Consider the following 19,038-nt stretch of genomic DNA (forward strand, 5'->3'; position numbering starts at 1 on the left):
AAGCTATCTAAGGATGGTACTATAGAACGCCACCTCAAGGTAGGCCTAGTGGCGCCATCTCTTGGTCAGGCCGGAAACTTATCAATCCACCCTCGTAATATCCAAATCTTAGGTTAGTCAAAACCTACATGACATTCAAAACACCAAAGCCGGGATGTAGAAACTAAGCCGTGGCCGTCTTTATCTTAATTGATGCCTGTTCGTTCGAAGAAATTTCCTCTAGATTTTCTGTATTCAATAAAGTGAAGTTAGCTGGTGGTTGAAGTGAAAATACCTAATTGTATATAGACGGTCATGACTTTTTCTACACATCCCGGCTTTAGTTTAAATATCGACGGCCATGACCAACCTAACTTTTGAAAGTAGCATTAGGAAGTTATCATTTTATTCTAAGTGACTAGTACGCACTGTTAAATCAAAGAAAGTTGAAAATTAGGCAAATATTATTCCAATTAGCTTCCTTAATAACAATTATTTAGTATAATATCGCAAAGCGAATAGTTGCTTTGACAGGTGTTCAGGTGGCTGACAGCGCGGTTCAGCAGTCCACAACCCCCGGCATGAACCAAAATTCAGTCTCCAAATGATACTTTCCCCTGGATGCCCAGATGTGCACCTACGTTCCGAGGAATACATTTGAGACTTGAAAATTCTCTCAAATGCTCATTGGGAGACCAATGAAATTTGACCTGCAACAAATTTAACACCAGCGTTTTTCTGTGCTGTTCGTTGGATTCTATTTTTATTTAACAGGATTTTGCATCAAGAAAAGTTATATTCAAATTCAAATTAAGAACGAGGACCAGACAATGACAAGGGAGGATATTTTAAGACTACACAATGTCTACTTAAATCCTGGACAAAAACTCACTGACAATTCCAATTAAAAATTTGTGTTGTCAAATTTGTAAAGCAATCGACTCGGAACATGTATGCCAGTTAACGCGAATATATTAAAAATAGTGTTTTTTTTTAATTTATGAAATTAAATTGATAAAAGCACAAGTACTCTAATAATGGTACAACGTTCCGCAGAGATTTAATTATTATTTTTAAATAATACAGCCTTGAAAAATTATTACAGGATATTCCTAAACATATTCATTATCACACTCCAATAATTAAATAAATAATAGTAAAAAATTAATAATTATTGAATTTGTTCACAAAACAGTATAATTATCATCCAAAAAGATTGCCTTTTCAATAAAATTGTTGAATTTTACATAGCTTTTGACGAGTTATCTTGTGTTAACATTATACTCCGTTAGTCGATTAAAAATAATAACAATTAAAAACACCAATTTCTGTACAAAAAATAGTCCGAATTGCATTGCTTATGAAGATTGTTTATAATCATTGTAAAACTGATTAATTAATTCATTGATTACCGGTTATAACAGAGAATAATAAATCTTCTGGATAAATTCAACTTCAAACTCAGAATTTGTTATGATTTGAAAATTTTCTGTTCCAAATCAGAACTTATTTATATTAAAAAATCCCTGTTCCAAGATAGAATTATATTTCTTTCGAAAAATTCCATGTTTAAATATATAATTTAAAATCATTACGGAAGCTCCACGAAATATTAAACATTGGTTGAGATTTTTATAATCCTCTCAAATATAGTGAAATATTTTAAAATCCAAAAAAATCTCTAGAAATCTTGTGATATCTTTAGAATCCCTTACTATCACCGGAAATTGGGAAAAACTGAAATCCCAACAAATCCGCCTCATAGAACTATGGCAGATTTTGAGGCAATTCTGATCCCCTACGCCTCTTAAAATCATTACATGATACTTAAATCCATCTGTGAATGATTCAATTGTAATTAACTAAATTTATGAACAAATCGTTAAATTTATTTAAAAATTGGAATAAATATACAATAGTTTTGCAATTTTATTGATAATAATTTTTTTCAGGTCTTTGCGAAGGTAACTTTCTAATAGACAAGTACTTTCTTAATATTACAAATTTAAATTTAATTTAAACCAAAAGAAATTTTTATATTATTTTCGTAGATGAATTTTTTAGGTAATTAAAATTCAGTGCATAGATATCATCTTCAAATTTGCAATAAAATATATTTTCCTGAGATGAATGAAAATGATAAAAAGAAATTTACTTTAAATATGTATAAATCCAGAACTATAAATTTACCTTTACCAACGAAAAAATATCGTAATTTAACCCAGGCGGAAAAATTATATATAGTGTGAAGTTTTATATATAATATTCATTTGTTTTATACAAAAAATGTGTAAAACAAATGAATATTACATATAAAACATCACACTATATATAAACTATATATAATATTTCCGCCTGGGAATTTAATATTACAATTATTAAAACCAATTTAAGCTCTTTTTAAAATATTCACTGTTATAATCAGGTATTCAGGATGAGTAGACAATCTGTACTAGCATGGGTGTATACAATCAGTTCAGAAGGATCAGTCCAATAAAAAATAGACCACTGAATTCATAACCTCATTTTTTAAGAACTATACAAAATTGTCTTCAAGAAAAGTTAAGGGATGTGTAACTTTTTGTAATAAAAATTTGAAGTCCCATACATTTTTCACCTTTTCTCGCAACAGAAGTCACTTTGTTAAAACATTCTTTAAAAATCCCAGGATTTATTGAATATCTAATCCAACGAATTTATATTTACTGAACTAGACTAATTTATCGATCAAGCTAATCAATTGATACACTTACTAGATTAATAATTCAATAAACAGATTATCTTCTTAGAACAGATTATTTGACTATGAAATTTAACTATTTCTTACAGAACCAAATCAGAATTTTCCCACTCTATGTTTTTTAAAATTGAAGGAGAACCCAAGTGAATAGCACATTGATAAACACAAGAGTTTTTAACCTATTTCTGCGTTCAGAGACTGTTATAATCTCAAGAAGCATTAAATTTATGAAGCGAAGCCTGGCAACGTTTCAATTACGTGAGATTGGCAAATTAAACTGGAGTGCATTTTCAATCTTTTAATTTCTGAAAGCCCGGCAAATATAAAGTACAGGGTAAATCGCGTATCTAATTTAATGGATAAGATTGGAAAAAATTCTACGGGGCCAACATGGATAATATAAACAAAGAGGATAACAAAAAGGATAAAAAAAGCTTTTAAGATCAACTTTGAAGGCTACTTCGGTTTTCGGTTTGTTTGAAGATTGATAAAAATTTAATGCCTGCAATCATCACGCCTTTCATTTTTTTAAGTACCCTCAAAGACATCAAAATCTGTGCATCATGGTTATTTGTAGGTGTTGAGATCGACCGCAAATCGTTGCAGAGGAAAAATTTGACTTTACTGAATTTTGAAGCGATTAGGCGAAGGCAGTACTCGGAGAGAAATCGAGCTCGGATTGTACAGGCAAATTTCGTTCGTGAATTGAGTTCGAAATTAGAGAAAGAAGTGTGATTACTTTCAGTGGAAAGTATTTTTTTTAAACTTTAGAGAGAAAAAAAATATTTAGTTTTATGTTCTCATTTACGAGAGTAAAATAGGAAAGGTTTCAGCAGAAAGAAAAAAAAACATTAACCTGAAACAGTTCTTAAACAAGCCTCTTGGATTTTAACAAATCTGTAGGAAATATTGCTTAATCTAAAAAGCTATCAATTAACTTTAAAAATCGTTCAACTTGAGTAGAAATATGTTTTAATTACATCTTTACTATAATTTCGGAAAATGGGATTTCTTTGTTCTTACGGTCAAATATACAAACAACAACGATTTAAGGTGCAAATCATTGTTTATATAATCACAATTCTCGAAAATCAGGTTATATTATTTTAAAAAATAATAATAAAGCAAGGTTAAGTATACGCTTCAAATTTAATAATTATAAAATTGTCATCACCTGCGAGAAAAGTACGTAATCAACAATTATAAAAATGTAAAAAATGTCGAACATTACAAATATAATTTCTACATATTATAAGTTTTTTTCAAGATTTGATTCATACATATATGTATACTGCCTTTCTGAACTATATTGTCTTTACGATGGAAAAAAAACCTTTACTATGTAGGTTGATAAAACTGATAAGATTTCTAATAAGAAAACATTTACTTCGATCAGTATTAATATGATTATGATACAACGAAATTTCTATTTCATTTCTACGTCAACAAAAATATTTTGTGCAATCTTTTAACGTCATTACTACATTGTTTATGAAAAGTGTTACGAACAACAGCATACAGCATTATGAGAATATCTATATGTGTTAGAAACTCCGATTTCGGTACAATTAGTCCCTTTTCCAGGTCCCGTTATTCGTACCAAAATATTAGTACATTTAGCCACGGCCATTTATCACACAATTTCGATTCATTTTTAAGAATAACACGTATCATTGTTTAATGCATTTAATGAAAATTGTGATGCAAAAATATCAAATTTAAGCAATCTTTAAGATATTTTTGGATTTTTTCTCGAAATTCTGACAGATTTAAACTTGGCGCAAAAATCATTTGGTGAGTATAAACATTAATTGAAAATTTGCGGCTGTTTTTCCCAAGTTCGACCCAATGGTAGAATCTAGGCATTCTTTCAAATATCCTTTTAATTGAGCAAAATATTATAGAAACTTAGCTATACAATGAGCCAAAGAAAATTAAAAAATCCTACATACTTCCTGATTTATTCCAATTTTTCGAAAACTTTATAATTTAACGTTTCTTTGCAATATTTTTTTTATTTCATTGATATTTTGCATTAAATTTAGGTTTTTATTAGACATATAATTTTATTAACTTTCGTGCGATTAGGAGGTAAAAAAATTAAAGCTATTATTATAAAAATTAATTATTATAAAATTATAGAATTAAAACGCAACAAAACTAAATTTAAATTTTACATAATTCTACAATGTTTAATATATTATCTACAAATTCAAAAATTGAAACTTACGCAATTAAATGATTTCAGTATTGAATTATAATAATGATGATAAAAAACAACTTCACAATTAAGAGAGTAAAAACCATTTTTTCCGAATTGTGAAAATATATTGAAATTTCAAAATTACGGAAATTCCAAAATATCAAATTTGAACCTTTTCCTCACAAAAATAAATCTCATAAATATAATTTTTAAAAGAACATGTTTTTAAAAGTTAAAAAAATGTTTTATAGTTGAAAGTAAGCGTGGACAAAGAGTGGCAAACTGTAGAAAGTTGAGGCAGAAAAATGTGTCGGATTGTGTTCCCCGATGATCCGCGAAATTGGGAAGGCTCGGAAATTTCCAAAGGTTCTGTGCATACATTAAGTAAAGTCATTTGGGTGGAGGGGTAGGTCAACGTTTTTTCTAGACATATGTTAAAGACTGCGAATCACTAAAAAAAAATAAATAAAAGACACATCGATTTTTTTTAAACAGCTGTTTGTCAATGCTATCTAGGGCTCTATGTAACCCATTGCATTAAGTTAAAAAAAGTTTACGTTACCATATTGATAATTGAAACAGCATAAATTGTAATTTGTATAATATTATTATCTTATTAAGATTTCATAAACTTAAAGGGATATACAAAAATTATTTTTACAAAAAAATGCGTTGATAACAATAAGAAATTTAGTTATAAGAGCTTGTAATTCCATAATTTCTTTCAGGCGTAAAATATGTGTAGTCGGAAATTAAAAAAAAAAAGCGTACAATGGAAAATTACCTTAGATTTCTAAGCAGAATTGCCAGAATTCTAACCTTATATTTTCGAAGAATTAAAAATGAAATTCAATGTTTTTTTAATCACTCTATATTCTTAACCTATAATTTTTCAAAATTCCTACTAATCGCAGGCTTTTTTAAATCCAACTGTTTTGATTCAAAAATAGACTATTAAATTGCTGGTTAAGAATTCATATTTTAGGTATAAAATTAAATTATTATGTCAAAAATTTAACAATTTTGTCAAAAACCCCTCTATTTTTTTTTAAATTAAAAATTCGACAATTTGATTACATTTTTTCTTTTCTGGTTTGACACTTTACCTCCTTTTGTAGAAATTTAATCGTTTGGTAAAAAATGCAACTGCCTGGTCACAAATTAATCTATGTCTGTTGAAAATTAACATTTTGTGCAAAATTAATAGTTTTAGTTCGAAAATTCAACTATTTGGTCGAAAGTTGAACTGATTTGGTAAAAGTTGATTGTTTTTAGTTGATAATTTCACACTTTAGTTATAAATTCTTTTTTTTTAATTGAACTATTTTGTGTACAAAATTTTTTTTTCTTTTGTTTTAAGATTATTTTTTTTGTACTGAAAATTTAACTATTCCGTTTTTTGTTGAAAATTAATATTTTTTAGTTGAAAGTGAACGTATTTCTATGAAAATTGGTATTTTGGGTAAAAAAATCTACTTTTATCGGTAAAAATGCAACTGTTTGTTAGAAATTTATTCTCTTTTAGCTGAGGATTTAAATATTTTCTGGAAAATTCTATTATCTGGTAGAAAATTCAACTGTTTTTTAGATTTTTTTTAAATTGAAAAATAATGTTTAAATTAAAATTTAATTATTTAATTATTGGTTGAAAATGTATCTTGTTTAGTCTAAAAATTGAACTATTTGTTTGAAAATTCGTCTTTTTGGTAGAAAATTAATCTTATTGGTTGTAAATTTAATTACTTGGTTAAAAATTTAACTATTTTGTAGAAAGCTCATATTTTTGGATTAACAATACTACATTTTAAATGCGTTTTTTCCTTTTTTGACTGCAAAATCTTTCTTGGATCAAAATTCAACAACTTTGTTGAAGGTTGAGCTGTTTTATCAAATCATAAGAAAAAGTATAATTATACCAAGTCCCCCTCCCGTTATTTTTGGATGAGCCCGGAATAAATTCACGAAATAATGTTGCTCCGCAAAAATTGCGTAACTTAGGGTGAGGCGAAGGGTGGATGGACGTGTAAAAAACTTACGTACCCTAAGAAAGAGGGTACGTGGTTAAAAATTTCAGAAAAAAAACTTTACTTAACTCATGCACGGACCCTACGTAGCCCCAGACTAAGAATTTCATAAAAATAGAACACGTAAAATTAATATATAGCAATTAAAAATGTTGGCATACCCCTCCCTTAAACCAATTATTCAAAGTTGCAAATTTACCGTGTTTCTAACTGTGCTCAGGGTGCTGAGATCCCAAGCACTCTTCGCATGCTTCTGATATCCTTTTTTATATTTTTTCCCCGTTCTCCGTAAACTGGAAAACCACCCAGATGCGATAGCAATGGCACTGACATCCCGACGATCATCCTGGGTAGCCCGAACATCGTCAAGGGCGTCCACTGACCTCCCGGTGAAAATCATCCCCGGAGCCACTCTGAACTTCAACCCTCAACTTTTTGCAAAATCGTTCCTTCTCTCAATTTTTATCACTTATAAACCACCGAAGCTAAACACACCTATCCACTAAGAACACAGTCATTACTCTCAGCACAATACTCGCTTTCATCTCAAAAACACCTGCATTCAACGGGAAACGAAAAAATTCAACTTCCTGCACTAAGTCATTGACTCTCTCGAAATAAGAAGAGCTCAGAATAAAAATGATTAGGTATGAAAAGGAGAGTAGAAAGAAAAACTGTTTCTAATTCTTATACAAGTATTCAATCTTGTTTTCCATTTTAATTAGTCATCTTTTCTAAAGACGTGATTTCTTATCACACTAGATATGAGACACTTCTCTCGGATCCGCCGAAAGAATTTGTCACTCTTCACGCTGTGCGTTTAGTCACGGATTAATAAAACTAAATATTCATTAGTTCATATCGCGATATTCAGGGTACAATTAATGCAAACGCAGAAAGTATCATTCGCGAAAACTTCTGACGTTTCTGATTTTTTGTTTTATTAATGACAGTTGTTATTTTGAATACATATTTTTTAAATTGCGCCTGGTGTTGTTTTTGTTTTATTTTAAAAAACACACACGCACCAGGTACGTCCACGCGCCTCCGCGACCGGTATTCGACTACGCCAATTCGAATCTCCGCATAGGAAAACTACCAGCGCGCCAAGCGGTTCAAATTCAAACTTGGCGGGTTATTCAGCGAATTTGAATGTGTATAACGGGCAAAATAGTTTCTCGGAAAGTCATGAAATGTTGCGTTTCCGCGGTCAGTGGGGCTTATCAATCGTAATGAAGGAGATTCCAGTTGTAATTTAATTCCAGCGAAACTAAACGGAAGAACACAGTTAAATGTTTGCTTTTCAAATTGGGCGTGTCACGCTATGATAACATTGTGGTCGAGTGCAACCAAAGCAAGTTAAACTTGTTTGCTAACGGAATTCGGAAGCGATTTTCCTTTCATTTCCTTTCTAGTTTCTAAGAATTACATTTTCCTAGAAAGAACTAATGAATCAGGCGGAAGTAGATTTGCTGGGTGTGATACGGGATTAGGTAATTAGAAATTCTAAAAAGAATGATTATGTTACAAATATATTTCAAATAGTGAAAAACGGCAACTGATTGAAATTTCAAATACATTTGTTAAATTATAAACTATTCCATTTGAAGATGAGGTATTTCAAAACATTGAGCCATTTTTATTTTATTTTTAAGTATACATTATTTATTTTTATTGTCGAATTTTACAATGATGAACAAATCAATATAAAACTTAACCATTATTCATGTCATTAAAGTTTGAAAATTTCAAGTAAAAATTATTCACTTTTAAATAATTTTATCTGCAGTTATTCAACTAACGCTTTAAACTTGGAATTTCTAATTTTGCATTTATTTCTAATTGTTCAAATTTATATCATTCCAAGAATATTTAAGACACTTAATCATTTTTAAGGCCTGACTAATTGTTTATTTTTCCAGGCTATTAATATTCGAAGACCAACATTGAAAATCGTGTGACATTTTCAATACAGAATATTTATGAAAGAAATAAAAAAAATTTTGAAGTTAAATGTATAAATTTTTAATTTGTCATTCTCAGGGTTACCACAGCCTAATTTACTTGAAAAAGTCACCTACTTTTCAAATCCGTCACAATGTTTTAAATTCCTTTGACCATTCAAAAACTACGTCACGAAAATAGGGGAATACATTCGTTTGAATACAAATAATGTCCATATTGAATTTAATACAAAAACGCTGAAAATTTCAACTCGAAATATATTGAATTTTAAAAAAAAAAAAAAAAAAAATTAAACCAGTTTACTATTAATTCCAAAAAGATAAATTTTCAACCAAAAAAGTTGAATTTTCAAACAAAAAAGACGAATTTTCTACCAATTTGTATAATTCGTAAACAAAAAAGATTAGATCACCAACAGAAAAGATTGTACAACAAAATAGTTAAGTTGTCAACCCAAAATGATGAATTTTAACCAAAGAACTTTTAAAAAAACAGTTGAATCTTCAAGATCCTCAAGATCTTCAAAGATGAATTCTTAATGAAAAATAAATTTCCAGGTAAAAGAAATTAATTTTCAACCACAAAAAAAATATCTACAATAAAAAAGAACAATCTTAAACAAATCAACTTATTTTTTTAGAAATTAGTTCAGGTTTTAATCAAATAGTGTAAAGTGTATTTAGATACTTTACTTGTAAAATAAAATCATTATTTTTTATTTTTTCAAACATTTCAGAAAATTATTATAGTAAAAATGTTCTCAAAAATTGGTTACCTCCCACTTTCCTCGCAATGCAGCGCAGTTTTAAACGGCTTGCCTTCAAACTTTTTGAAGCTTTTGAAAATTACTTGGAATTTAAAAAATATATACATTTTAAATCCTGTAAAATTTTCGTTATCTGTTAAATTAAAATAATTAATTTTATGGTTTATATTCCAAATTATTTCATTTTACTGACAAAAATTATTTGGCAAATATTTGTAAAGTTTATGATGTACGCAAGTTCTGAACGGTCAAACGAACGAAAGATTTGAATCCAAATTCTGTTTATTCTATAAATATCGTTCCAACTAAAATTTAAAATAATGCATCAGAAGCTTATCTTCTAATCTAATAATTGCAATATGAATTAAAAATCATCAGTATACAGTTCCGTGCGATTAAACGTTCAGAACTTCAAGCACATGTAAACTTGACTAAAATTCAAATTTTCCAAATCTTTTAAAAAATCCCATACTTTTCCTAGATTCTCCAGACCATTTTTTTAACAATTTCATAATATTAGGAAGACCTAATTCTAATAGAAAAACTTGTTTTCCTCATAGTAAAGTTGCTTTTGACTTTCAAACTTATGTAGATTATAAGAAGTTAAAATACACTTTCCAGAGAAAAACTTCCGGTTGCAGACTACTAATTGACTTTCGTAATACTAGATTAATGTGAAGACTGACTCCCTTGGGCATTCAAGTTAGTATATTTAGAAATTTTTTTGTGTCTTTGAACTCAGACTGTAAAGTTAAGTCATATGCACCTGCCACAGACAAATAATATAGTCGATTGCGTGCTTCGATAAGATATCATATGACGGACTAAACACCATTTTTAAACCCCACTTAAAAGCTAAATCTGTTTCTTGGTTGATGAAAGATCATTAAACAATGATAATGCAATTTGCCTTTTAGTGTTTTATCTTATTAAGACAATAAGTTATTATTAAGAAAAATGAAATCTCCGGAAACAAATGTAACTAACTTATTCTTATTTTAGATTTTTTGAAAATTATGAAAAGAAAACTTTCCATGACACTCTAAATTTTTAAGCGGAAGCACAAACTAATTTTTGTTATGATTCTGGCACGAATGGCCAATCTTTTTCCGGTGAATAAAATTACAGATTTTATCAGAAAACTACAAATCTTAAAGTGAGTCTACTACTGTTGAAATACTCATTAGTATTCAATTGTGATTGAAACCTCCCTCGTGTGTAGAATTTCACTCTGAAATCTACTGGCACCATATGGTGTGATGAGATCCATTTAAACGAAACAGAATTCAATTATGGGGTGGCTGTAAGTCATAGGGGCTATCATGTTACATGATATTTGTACAAAACAGCAACAGCATCCCGAAAATAGACTGAATTATTATGTTGGCATTAGTAAAACAATATCAGAGTATCAGTAGAGTAGAGTAGAGTAGAGTAGACCAAAGGGATTTCACCACGAGCTTGGAGTTACGGAAATATGATTCCAGTTTCCTCAAGTTGAAAACAAAATAGTCATGTATGTGACCTTATCGACATTCAAAAAGTATTACTTACAGGGTGGTAAAAAAACTTAATTTTCAAAATGTTCTGACTTTTCCTTAACTAATTTTTTTCCTGGTCATTAATACATAAAACCGAAGCTTCTACTCCTGTAACGTCTTTAATATAAAATTTTTTATAAATAGAATAAATCAATATTTAAATTCAATTTATTATTCTCATGACTGCCGCAGTCTAATCTACATACTTGAAAAAAGTGAAGAAGTGACCTCTTTAAACCGAAAAATTACCCAAAGTATTACATCATTTGTAACCCATAAAGTGACTAAAAAATTAAGAGAACTTAACAGAATTCGAAATTTATACAAATTCAAGTTTAATTTAAAAAAGCGAGTGAATTGAAAACAATAAAAAAATATGAAAATAAGTTTTTTAAAAATGAAGGAAATACAATAGGATGCAATAAAAATTAATAATAATTCAAAGATAAATTCCAAATTCTTTTAAACGAATTTCAAAGAATTGCAAATCGCTTCAAATCTCTGAAACCCTAAGAGATCCCTCACTTCTTGAAAATAAATTCTTTGAAATTTATTAAAATATTATAAAATTTTCTGAAATTCTATAAAATTTGAGGAAATTTCCTGAAATACTGAAAAATTTATTAAAATAATTCGAGAGCTTTTTAAAGGTCATAAAATCATTTAAATCCTCCACAATCTCATAAAATCCCTTAGAATATTTTAAAGTATTTTACAGCTAAAATAATATTTTCATTTAAAAAAAAAAACTATAGTGATTTAACTTTAAAAAATTGACTAAAATGTGATTTGAGAGAAAAAGAATAAAAGTGTCTGTGTAGCATCCCTGATTATGCTTCTTACAGAAAGTCCCTCAATTTTGTAATTTTTGTTTAAAATCCCTTACCTTTCCCTGACTTCCAGGTATTACTTCACCTGCGGCCCATCGATTTTACCTATCTATTGTTTTAATGTTTAAAACGAAAAAATGTTTTAATGAAAGAAAGGAGCGAAACGATTTTTATAATTTTTGTAAGAAGCAATTAAAGCCAAAATGTATAAAAGCTCCTTTTTAAAGTTACCCTTTATTGTTAACATGCTTGCTATTCTTTTATGCAAAATTTGGCTTGTTCGTGCGATAATTTCTCAGTTGGCAATCTCTCAGAACTACTAGCTACCCTTTAAATTTAAAGCTTTGAAATGAAATCACAACCCTCAGCGAGTGTGTTTCCGGTATACTGGTTTCAAAAGGGCCGTCAAGAATTACGAACTTTTAATGTTTTAATTGCCAAATTGATTGTAGGCTAATTACGCCCATTTCCCGATTTACGTAGATCTTTTTTAAATTACGATTTAAAAATAAATGATCTTCAAGCATTTATTTTATTTTGAAATAAATTTACAATTAAAAAAAAAGAAAATGTGCAACATTTTATTTAAAAGCTGTTTGATATTTGTTTTGCAATCTGTCAAGGGGAACATTGAAATCTAAAAAAACAAGGTCATTTAAATTTTTTAAATCAATCCTTTAAAACTAAAATTTTTAATTTTTAAGTGTTTAAAACTTGAAACTTATAGCGTTGAAAGTTGTTCGGTTTAAAACCTGAAGTTATCATAATAAGAAAATATGTATTAAAGACCATTAAATATAAATTTCAGTCCTATGTATTAAGAACTGCAAAAATAAATAATAAATGAAAAAGTTTCAATTTCAAACATTTCAAATATAGGGTTTTCAAAGGCTTAACGAGTTTTCATTTTAAAAGAGAATTTGTAAATTGCAAATAAAATATTTCCAATTTCTGATCTATTAAGGTTTTCATTTGAAATTGTACTTATATAAAATTTGGAAAGATTCAATTCAAGATTATTTAATTGTAAAAGCTATTAAATAGAAATCGTCTGATTGCAAATGTATCAATGTAAAATTATTCAATTTTTAACGTTCAAAACTTTAATAATTGATCCATTTGAAATTTAATTCGAATTTGAAAAAATGTAAACAATTTATTTGGAATTGTCCAACTTTCAATCTGGCTTACAATCGTAGATAATGAACGAAAAAAGCTTTTAAATAAGTATAAGTATAAGTTGATTTTTTTACTAACATCGAAAATACACTTTCAGGGAAAAAATTTAAGTAAAAGTTTTTTTTTACGATAGCATGAAATTTACTTCTTTAATAGAATAATATTATAAACGGTTTTATTTATGTTTTAGTACAAATCTGGAACATAAAGCGTAAGAAAAAAGTGTTAAGATACTTATTTTTAGAATCCTGAATTATAAATTGAAAATAGAAAACTGCTTGGGATTTTTAATACATTTTCTGTGTACAGTTTCAGAAAATTTGCAAGCATTTTGTTATTGCTGAAACTTTTAAAAGATTTTGCAACCGAACTTCGAAAGTAAAATAAAAGTTCTACCAGATATATGACGGAGAAATTAAATTCCTGTGTTAGTTTATATAATAAGACACTTTAATGATCCACATCTTTTTTTTATAGTTTACGTCATCCTTTACAAAATTTAAATATTAATAACATTAATAATGGCTTTATGTACCAAAACGTTTGAAGTAATATAATTCTTTGAATTTCACCTGACCCTAAGACCAATAACGTACAACGTACATCAAAATTCTCTAGTAAATTCATAACTTTGTAAAATGTTTGTACATTCTCATAATTTATGATTGAGATAGTATTAGAATGGTCCAGGGCCAAGATACTTAACCGCCAGGTAGTTAAGGCGCGCAGCCGTTCATCCACCGAGGTTTTTTAGGAGCAGAGGCGTTTAATTTTATTTGCGAATCGATTACGAATGTAGGATAAAATATGAAAAAGTAGATTATTTTTTAGATCAGTTCATTTAAATGTATTGCAATATGCACACAAGTTTGTTCTGAGAACCTTAAACACAATAAATAGATGTGAGTGATAAGAAAAACGAGAGAGGTTAGGCAAAGCATCTCGAGATTGTTTCTTTAAAACATTAGAAGCAACTAAATAATTGATTTTATCGGAAGTTTTTGAACATAAATAGTTAAATGAATAGAGAGGTCTTCCAACAGCATAAATTACTGTATGGAATAAATGATGTAGTGATGTATTTTAAATTGTAAATTTATTTGTATTTTACACGCAATAAGATAGTATGGGTTTTAATTACACTATTTAAGAACTATCAACTTGCCATGGACGCTTATAAAATCGCAACTTGTGCTTCACTAAAGAAAAAAAAGGCGAAATCAATATTATGAGCTAGACCCGTCAAATACTCACTCTTTATTGAATGCATATACACCCTTCGTGCATACATGTATACACTCAATGCATACAAAGGTGTTACATGTTGCTGGACTCATTCCTCGATCTTTGAAAATAAGGACATTTTGAAACTCAAAATATATGCAGTTCTATGTATTGAAAATACTATGAAAAAATCCCAAATTTAAATTTAGAGCAAAACGACGGAGATACGGGAAAAGGTCCAAGGCGGAATACTACGAAAAAAATTAACATTAAAATCTTGAGCCAAACAACGCGAAATATGGTCAAATTCGTGTGGTCTAATTTTCTTCAAAAAAGAAAATAATTCATCGGCGACTGATTCTAGAATACACCAAACTCTCGCTTTCAGTCCTGTATCGGGGGATGCCTTCAAATAGCCTTGGACTGAATTCGGGGGGCTCGAAACGTAAACAGTGAGGGCCGCCAGAATCGTTTCCGATTGGAATATATATCTGTATATATAATATCGTAACCGCTCGCGCCTTGCTTCCCTGAGAAACTGCCGGGGCCAGCAGTTCTAGGAAGGCCGAAAACGGAGTGACTGAATGCGAGAGTTTGGTGTAACACTTAATTTTGAAAGTTGTAAATTTTTAATTTTTCAACGATTTAAGGATTTAAACGATTTATTTATTTAATAAACCATTTCACTTGAGAAAAACCAATTTATAAAAATAAAAATCGTATATTTTTTCAGTGAAGAGTCATTGAAACAATTTCCAATTCAATTTCAGCTTCCACGGATTCTCATGGACTTTCGTTCAAACTTTCCACAGAGTAAGAGTACTTGTGTAAAAAAGCAAAAAAAAACTGCAACAAGGATGAATTTTAATATTTGAAAAGCTTATCTTGTAAATGTATTTTAAAATAAAAATTGCACTCTGAGTTTCTGAAGAATTATGTCATTAGAGGAGTGAAATTCAACCTAGCTTTGGTTTGGAAAATAAATTACCTCTCCTCGATGTCGTTTTTTCCAACGGAAGCAACATATTATTGAGCACATCTGCGCATAAATCCTTGCACTAAACTGCACCATCAAGGAAGATGAACTCAGAAATGCTTAAAGGCAACGCACTATGTCCCCAATCTAATCCACTATATGAAACTAAATTGATTCTTGTCTCGCTTGACAAATCGATTTATTTGATTTAGAAGACGCGTGGGATGTGCTGAATCTGCAAACGAGACGCCTCCAGGGAAATCAGCTGAATGATAAATAATTATCAAAATAATTCCAAGTAATGGTACAATTTAAAATTTTACGTTATTTATTCCCTCTAGAAACTTTTTTCATTTAATCTTAGATTCAATGTTTTTGAAGAATAAAGAAACTAAACAAATATCATTGTACAAAACAAGAAACACAAATCAATTTTTTATAAATATACCATTCCAACCTTTCCTTTGGATTTCATTTTGCATCCTATATTAAATTCACTTATGACTGGCGAAGCGTGGGACACAATGAATCGAACACTTGGGAAACTAAATAATTCTATTCGTTGATGAATGAATGAAAATGAAACTTGCGCATCGAATCAAAGAGTATAGAGTAAAGGAAGGAAATTTTACGACTGAATAAATTGAGAGTGACTAAATCTTTCTGAAGGTCAGGGAAAACGAATACTGTATGGGAAATTTGCTATTGTTGTGAAGAGCGACTTTAGTCACGTGGATTGATTAGAAATTGACTCACAAGGTAATGTTCCCAGGTGATAAGCGCCTGGAGAAACCTTATGAGGAGGAAAATGTTCCTTGTGGTATCTACAACAAAGATTGACCCATCCTAACCCCTACCTTTTCGACATTTTTGAGTTCCGACTCTCTAAAGTCTTGAACTTTTGCAATGTTTGACAATACTTTTCTCATGCAGTGCAATTAGATTGGTTGTATCTTATATTTTATCTTTCTCACCAAACCTTTTATAGTAATGTATTCAATGGTCATTTTTTATATTTTTGGGGTTTCTCTGCACAATTCTGGCCTTAGTTTTCTGCTATAGCACCACCTTCATAAAGAATTCCGAACCTGAGTTAATCCTTCTTTAATTATGCTAGTATACAGTTCCACAAGAATAAAACAAAAGTGATTTGGTCCCGAGACCAGAATACTATATCGAATAGTGTTTCAACCCGCTGAATCCAAATCTGCAGTCAGAATTACCGTACTGGCTTATAAATTACTATAAAAAATAAGTTATAACCAATCTAATCGCACTGCGTGAGAAAAGTAGTGTAAGGATGGCAAAAATTCAAGACTTTGGAGAGTCGAGACTCAAAAATATCGAAAAGGTAGGGGTTAGGATGGGTCAATCTGTGTTGTGGGTACCACAAGGAAAATTCTCCGCCTAATAAGCTTTCTCCAGGCGCTTTTCACCTGGGGACCTTCCCTATCCAGACTGAGAGTAAAGACAACAGAACGTGCAGAGATTGTAGACAGAATGCAGTTTAAAAGATTGAATATGGAAACTAAGATTAAGCGTTTACATGTACCGAAAAAATACGGCTATTTATACTGAACTGTCAGTATACGGAGCCACGGCTTTAATTGAAATTAAATATCCCAACCTTAAAATTACCTGATTTTCCCTGACCGCTTTAAACATATTTACAGCATAAAAACAACTGTACTTCTAGGAGAAAAATAAAGTTTAGTGCAAAAAAAAAAGTTTGTTTCTAAATTTATTTTAAACACTTGTAGTGACCACAGACAGACTGAACTTTATAAGGGGCCATCCACAAATTACGTGATAACCAAAAATTGAAGAGTTAAATTTTCAGTTAAAAAATAAAACAAATAATAATTTTCAAGAAGTAAATAATTGAATTAAGCCAAAAACTACAAATTTCCAACTAAAAAGAAAACTTTTCAAGAAAAAATGGAATAGTTGCATTTGAAGTTTTAAACATTAATCTTCAACTAAAAAAACACAAATTTTCAATCAAAAACCATGAATAACTAAGATTATGAATTGTAGTAAATGGTGTGTATTTATGTCAACGAGGGTAGCATTAATTAGAAATGTGGTACATTTGCTGATTACTTATCAATAAAACTCCCACACTTCTTATAAAATTATGAATCTTACATAAAAAATTAACTTTTAACAAAATAGTTGAATTTTCAACCCAGAAGATGAATTTTCTATCAAAAAATAGAATAGACATGAGATTCATGCGCATAATATGCGGGAAAACTCTGATGGACAAAGTAAGTAACGAGATAATTCTCAGAGAATGTAGTAGAGAAGAGACGCTAATAGACACGTGGGAAAGAAATCGGTTATGATGGTTCGGGCATGTTGAGAGAATGCCAAATGAACGTCTAACGAAACAAGTGTATCAATGTAAAGTAAATGGCAGCGTGCCCAGAGGTAGACCGTGGAAAGAATGGCTAGAATATGTGAATAAGACCCTACTTAGAAGAGACATAAGAAGTCGCAGAAACACGAGAGTCTTCATGAAAAAATGCATGGACATAAAAGAAGCTAGAGAAGTATGCCAGGACAGGAAAGTATAGCGGCAAATAGTTAATAAAAGAGTGTCAGTAGAGTGAATGACGCCTGAAACAAAAGACCTTGGCCACTAATGGACCCAAGTGGGGAACCTTACATAACGACTTTGTGAGGATCTTCACTTCGGGTGACTGCTAGAGAGATTGATCACAAACCTGGGTCGGATCAGTGTTTCCGAATGAACGTGTTATTTACATAAATAATACGAGAATTCTGGATGAATCTGAAAATTCTCTACCCCTTCTCCACATTACTCCTTTCCCCATCGAATGATGAATCGTAACTTTAAAAATGAATTTTTAACAAACAATCTCCACTTTCAATTAAGTAGTTGAATTTTCAACCAAAAAACAAATATTCTCAACGAAAAATGTAATAGTTGATATTTGAACTAAAAAATATTTTAATTTGAAACTAAAAACATTTAAGTTCAAACAAAAAAGACGATTTCAATTAAAAAAGATTAATTTTCAATTAAACAGTTTTTATTTAAAAAAAAAAAAAAAATAGATGAACTTTTAACCCAGAAAGACAAATTTTCAACAACAATAAAATGAACTTCAATTTCAGTTTATCGAAAAATCCCTAATTTTCTGGAATCCCCTGACCCGCAGCAACCCAATAGTACAAAAATGAGGAGAAGACTATTCAGGTTAAAATATTTTTTATTTAAATATTACGATAAAGATACAAAGATCTTTGTTTGAGGAGATCCCTCTTGTTTTTTATTAGTCACGAAATTATCAGAGAACTTCAACTGATATTTTTCTTCTGATTTTGACCAGCTTGTGTCAAGAGCGACTAAAAGTTGTTGTTATATCAGAAAATGCGGAAATGGCCTTATCACGACATCCTGCCTTTTTTTAAAAATTCCACTGCAACAAGAGATAATATGAACGCCATGGTAAATAAAACACCAAAAGACCCAAGCTTGTTTAAAAATAAAAGCAAATGACAATACAATGGGAAAGTTTTTTAAACTTTCTCTTTTTGCAAATAGCTTATCTAACTAAATTAAAATTGTCAAGTTGAAAAAT

At 29.8% G+C, this 19,038-nt stretch overlaps 1 protein-coding gene across 5 annotated transcripts in view; it reads right to left on the reverse strand.

Annotated features, from left to right (window-relative positions):
* The window catches only part of LOC117175954 (cytohesin-1), a 115,703-nt gene that overhangs the window by 85,041 nt on the left and 11,624 nt on the right, over positions 1-19,038 (reverse strand). Inside the window, exons 1-2 of one of the 5 annotated variants that reach the window (XM_033365831.1) lie at positions 15,885-16,027; positions 15,440-15,662 (exon numbers count right to left, since the gene is read on the reverse strand). The exons of 1 other annotated variant lie outside the window; for it this stretch is intronic. In XM_033365831.1, the coding sequence (XP_033221722.1) occupies positions 15,440-15,523 (84 nt within the window). In that variant the 5' untranslated portion in view covers positions 15,524-15,662; positions 15,885-16,027. Of the gene's footprint in view, positions 1-7,145; positions 7,992-15,439; positions 15,663-15,875; positions 16,031-19,038 lie in introns of those variants that run through there. 3 more of the 5 variants (XM_033365833.1, XM_033365832.1, XM_033365829.1) reach the window with 3 other exon arrangements.

This window comes from Belonocnema kinseyi, chromosome 7 (assembly GCF_010883055.1).
Source record: "Belonocnema kinseyi isolate 2016_QV_RU_SX_M_011 chromosome 7, B_treatae_v1, whole genome shotgun sequence".
Lineage (NCBI taxonomy): Eukaryota > Metazoa > Arthropoda > Insecta > Hymenoptera > Cynipidae > Belonocnema > Belonocnema kinseyi.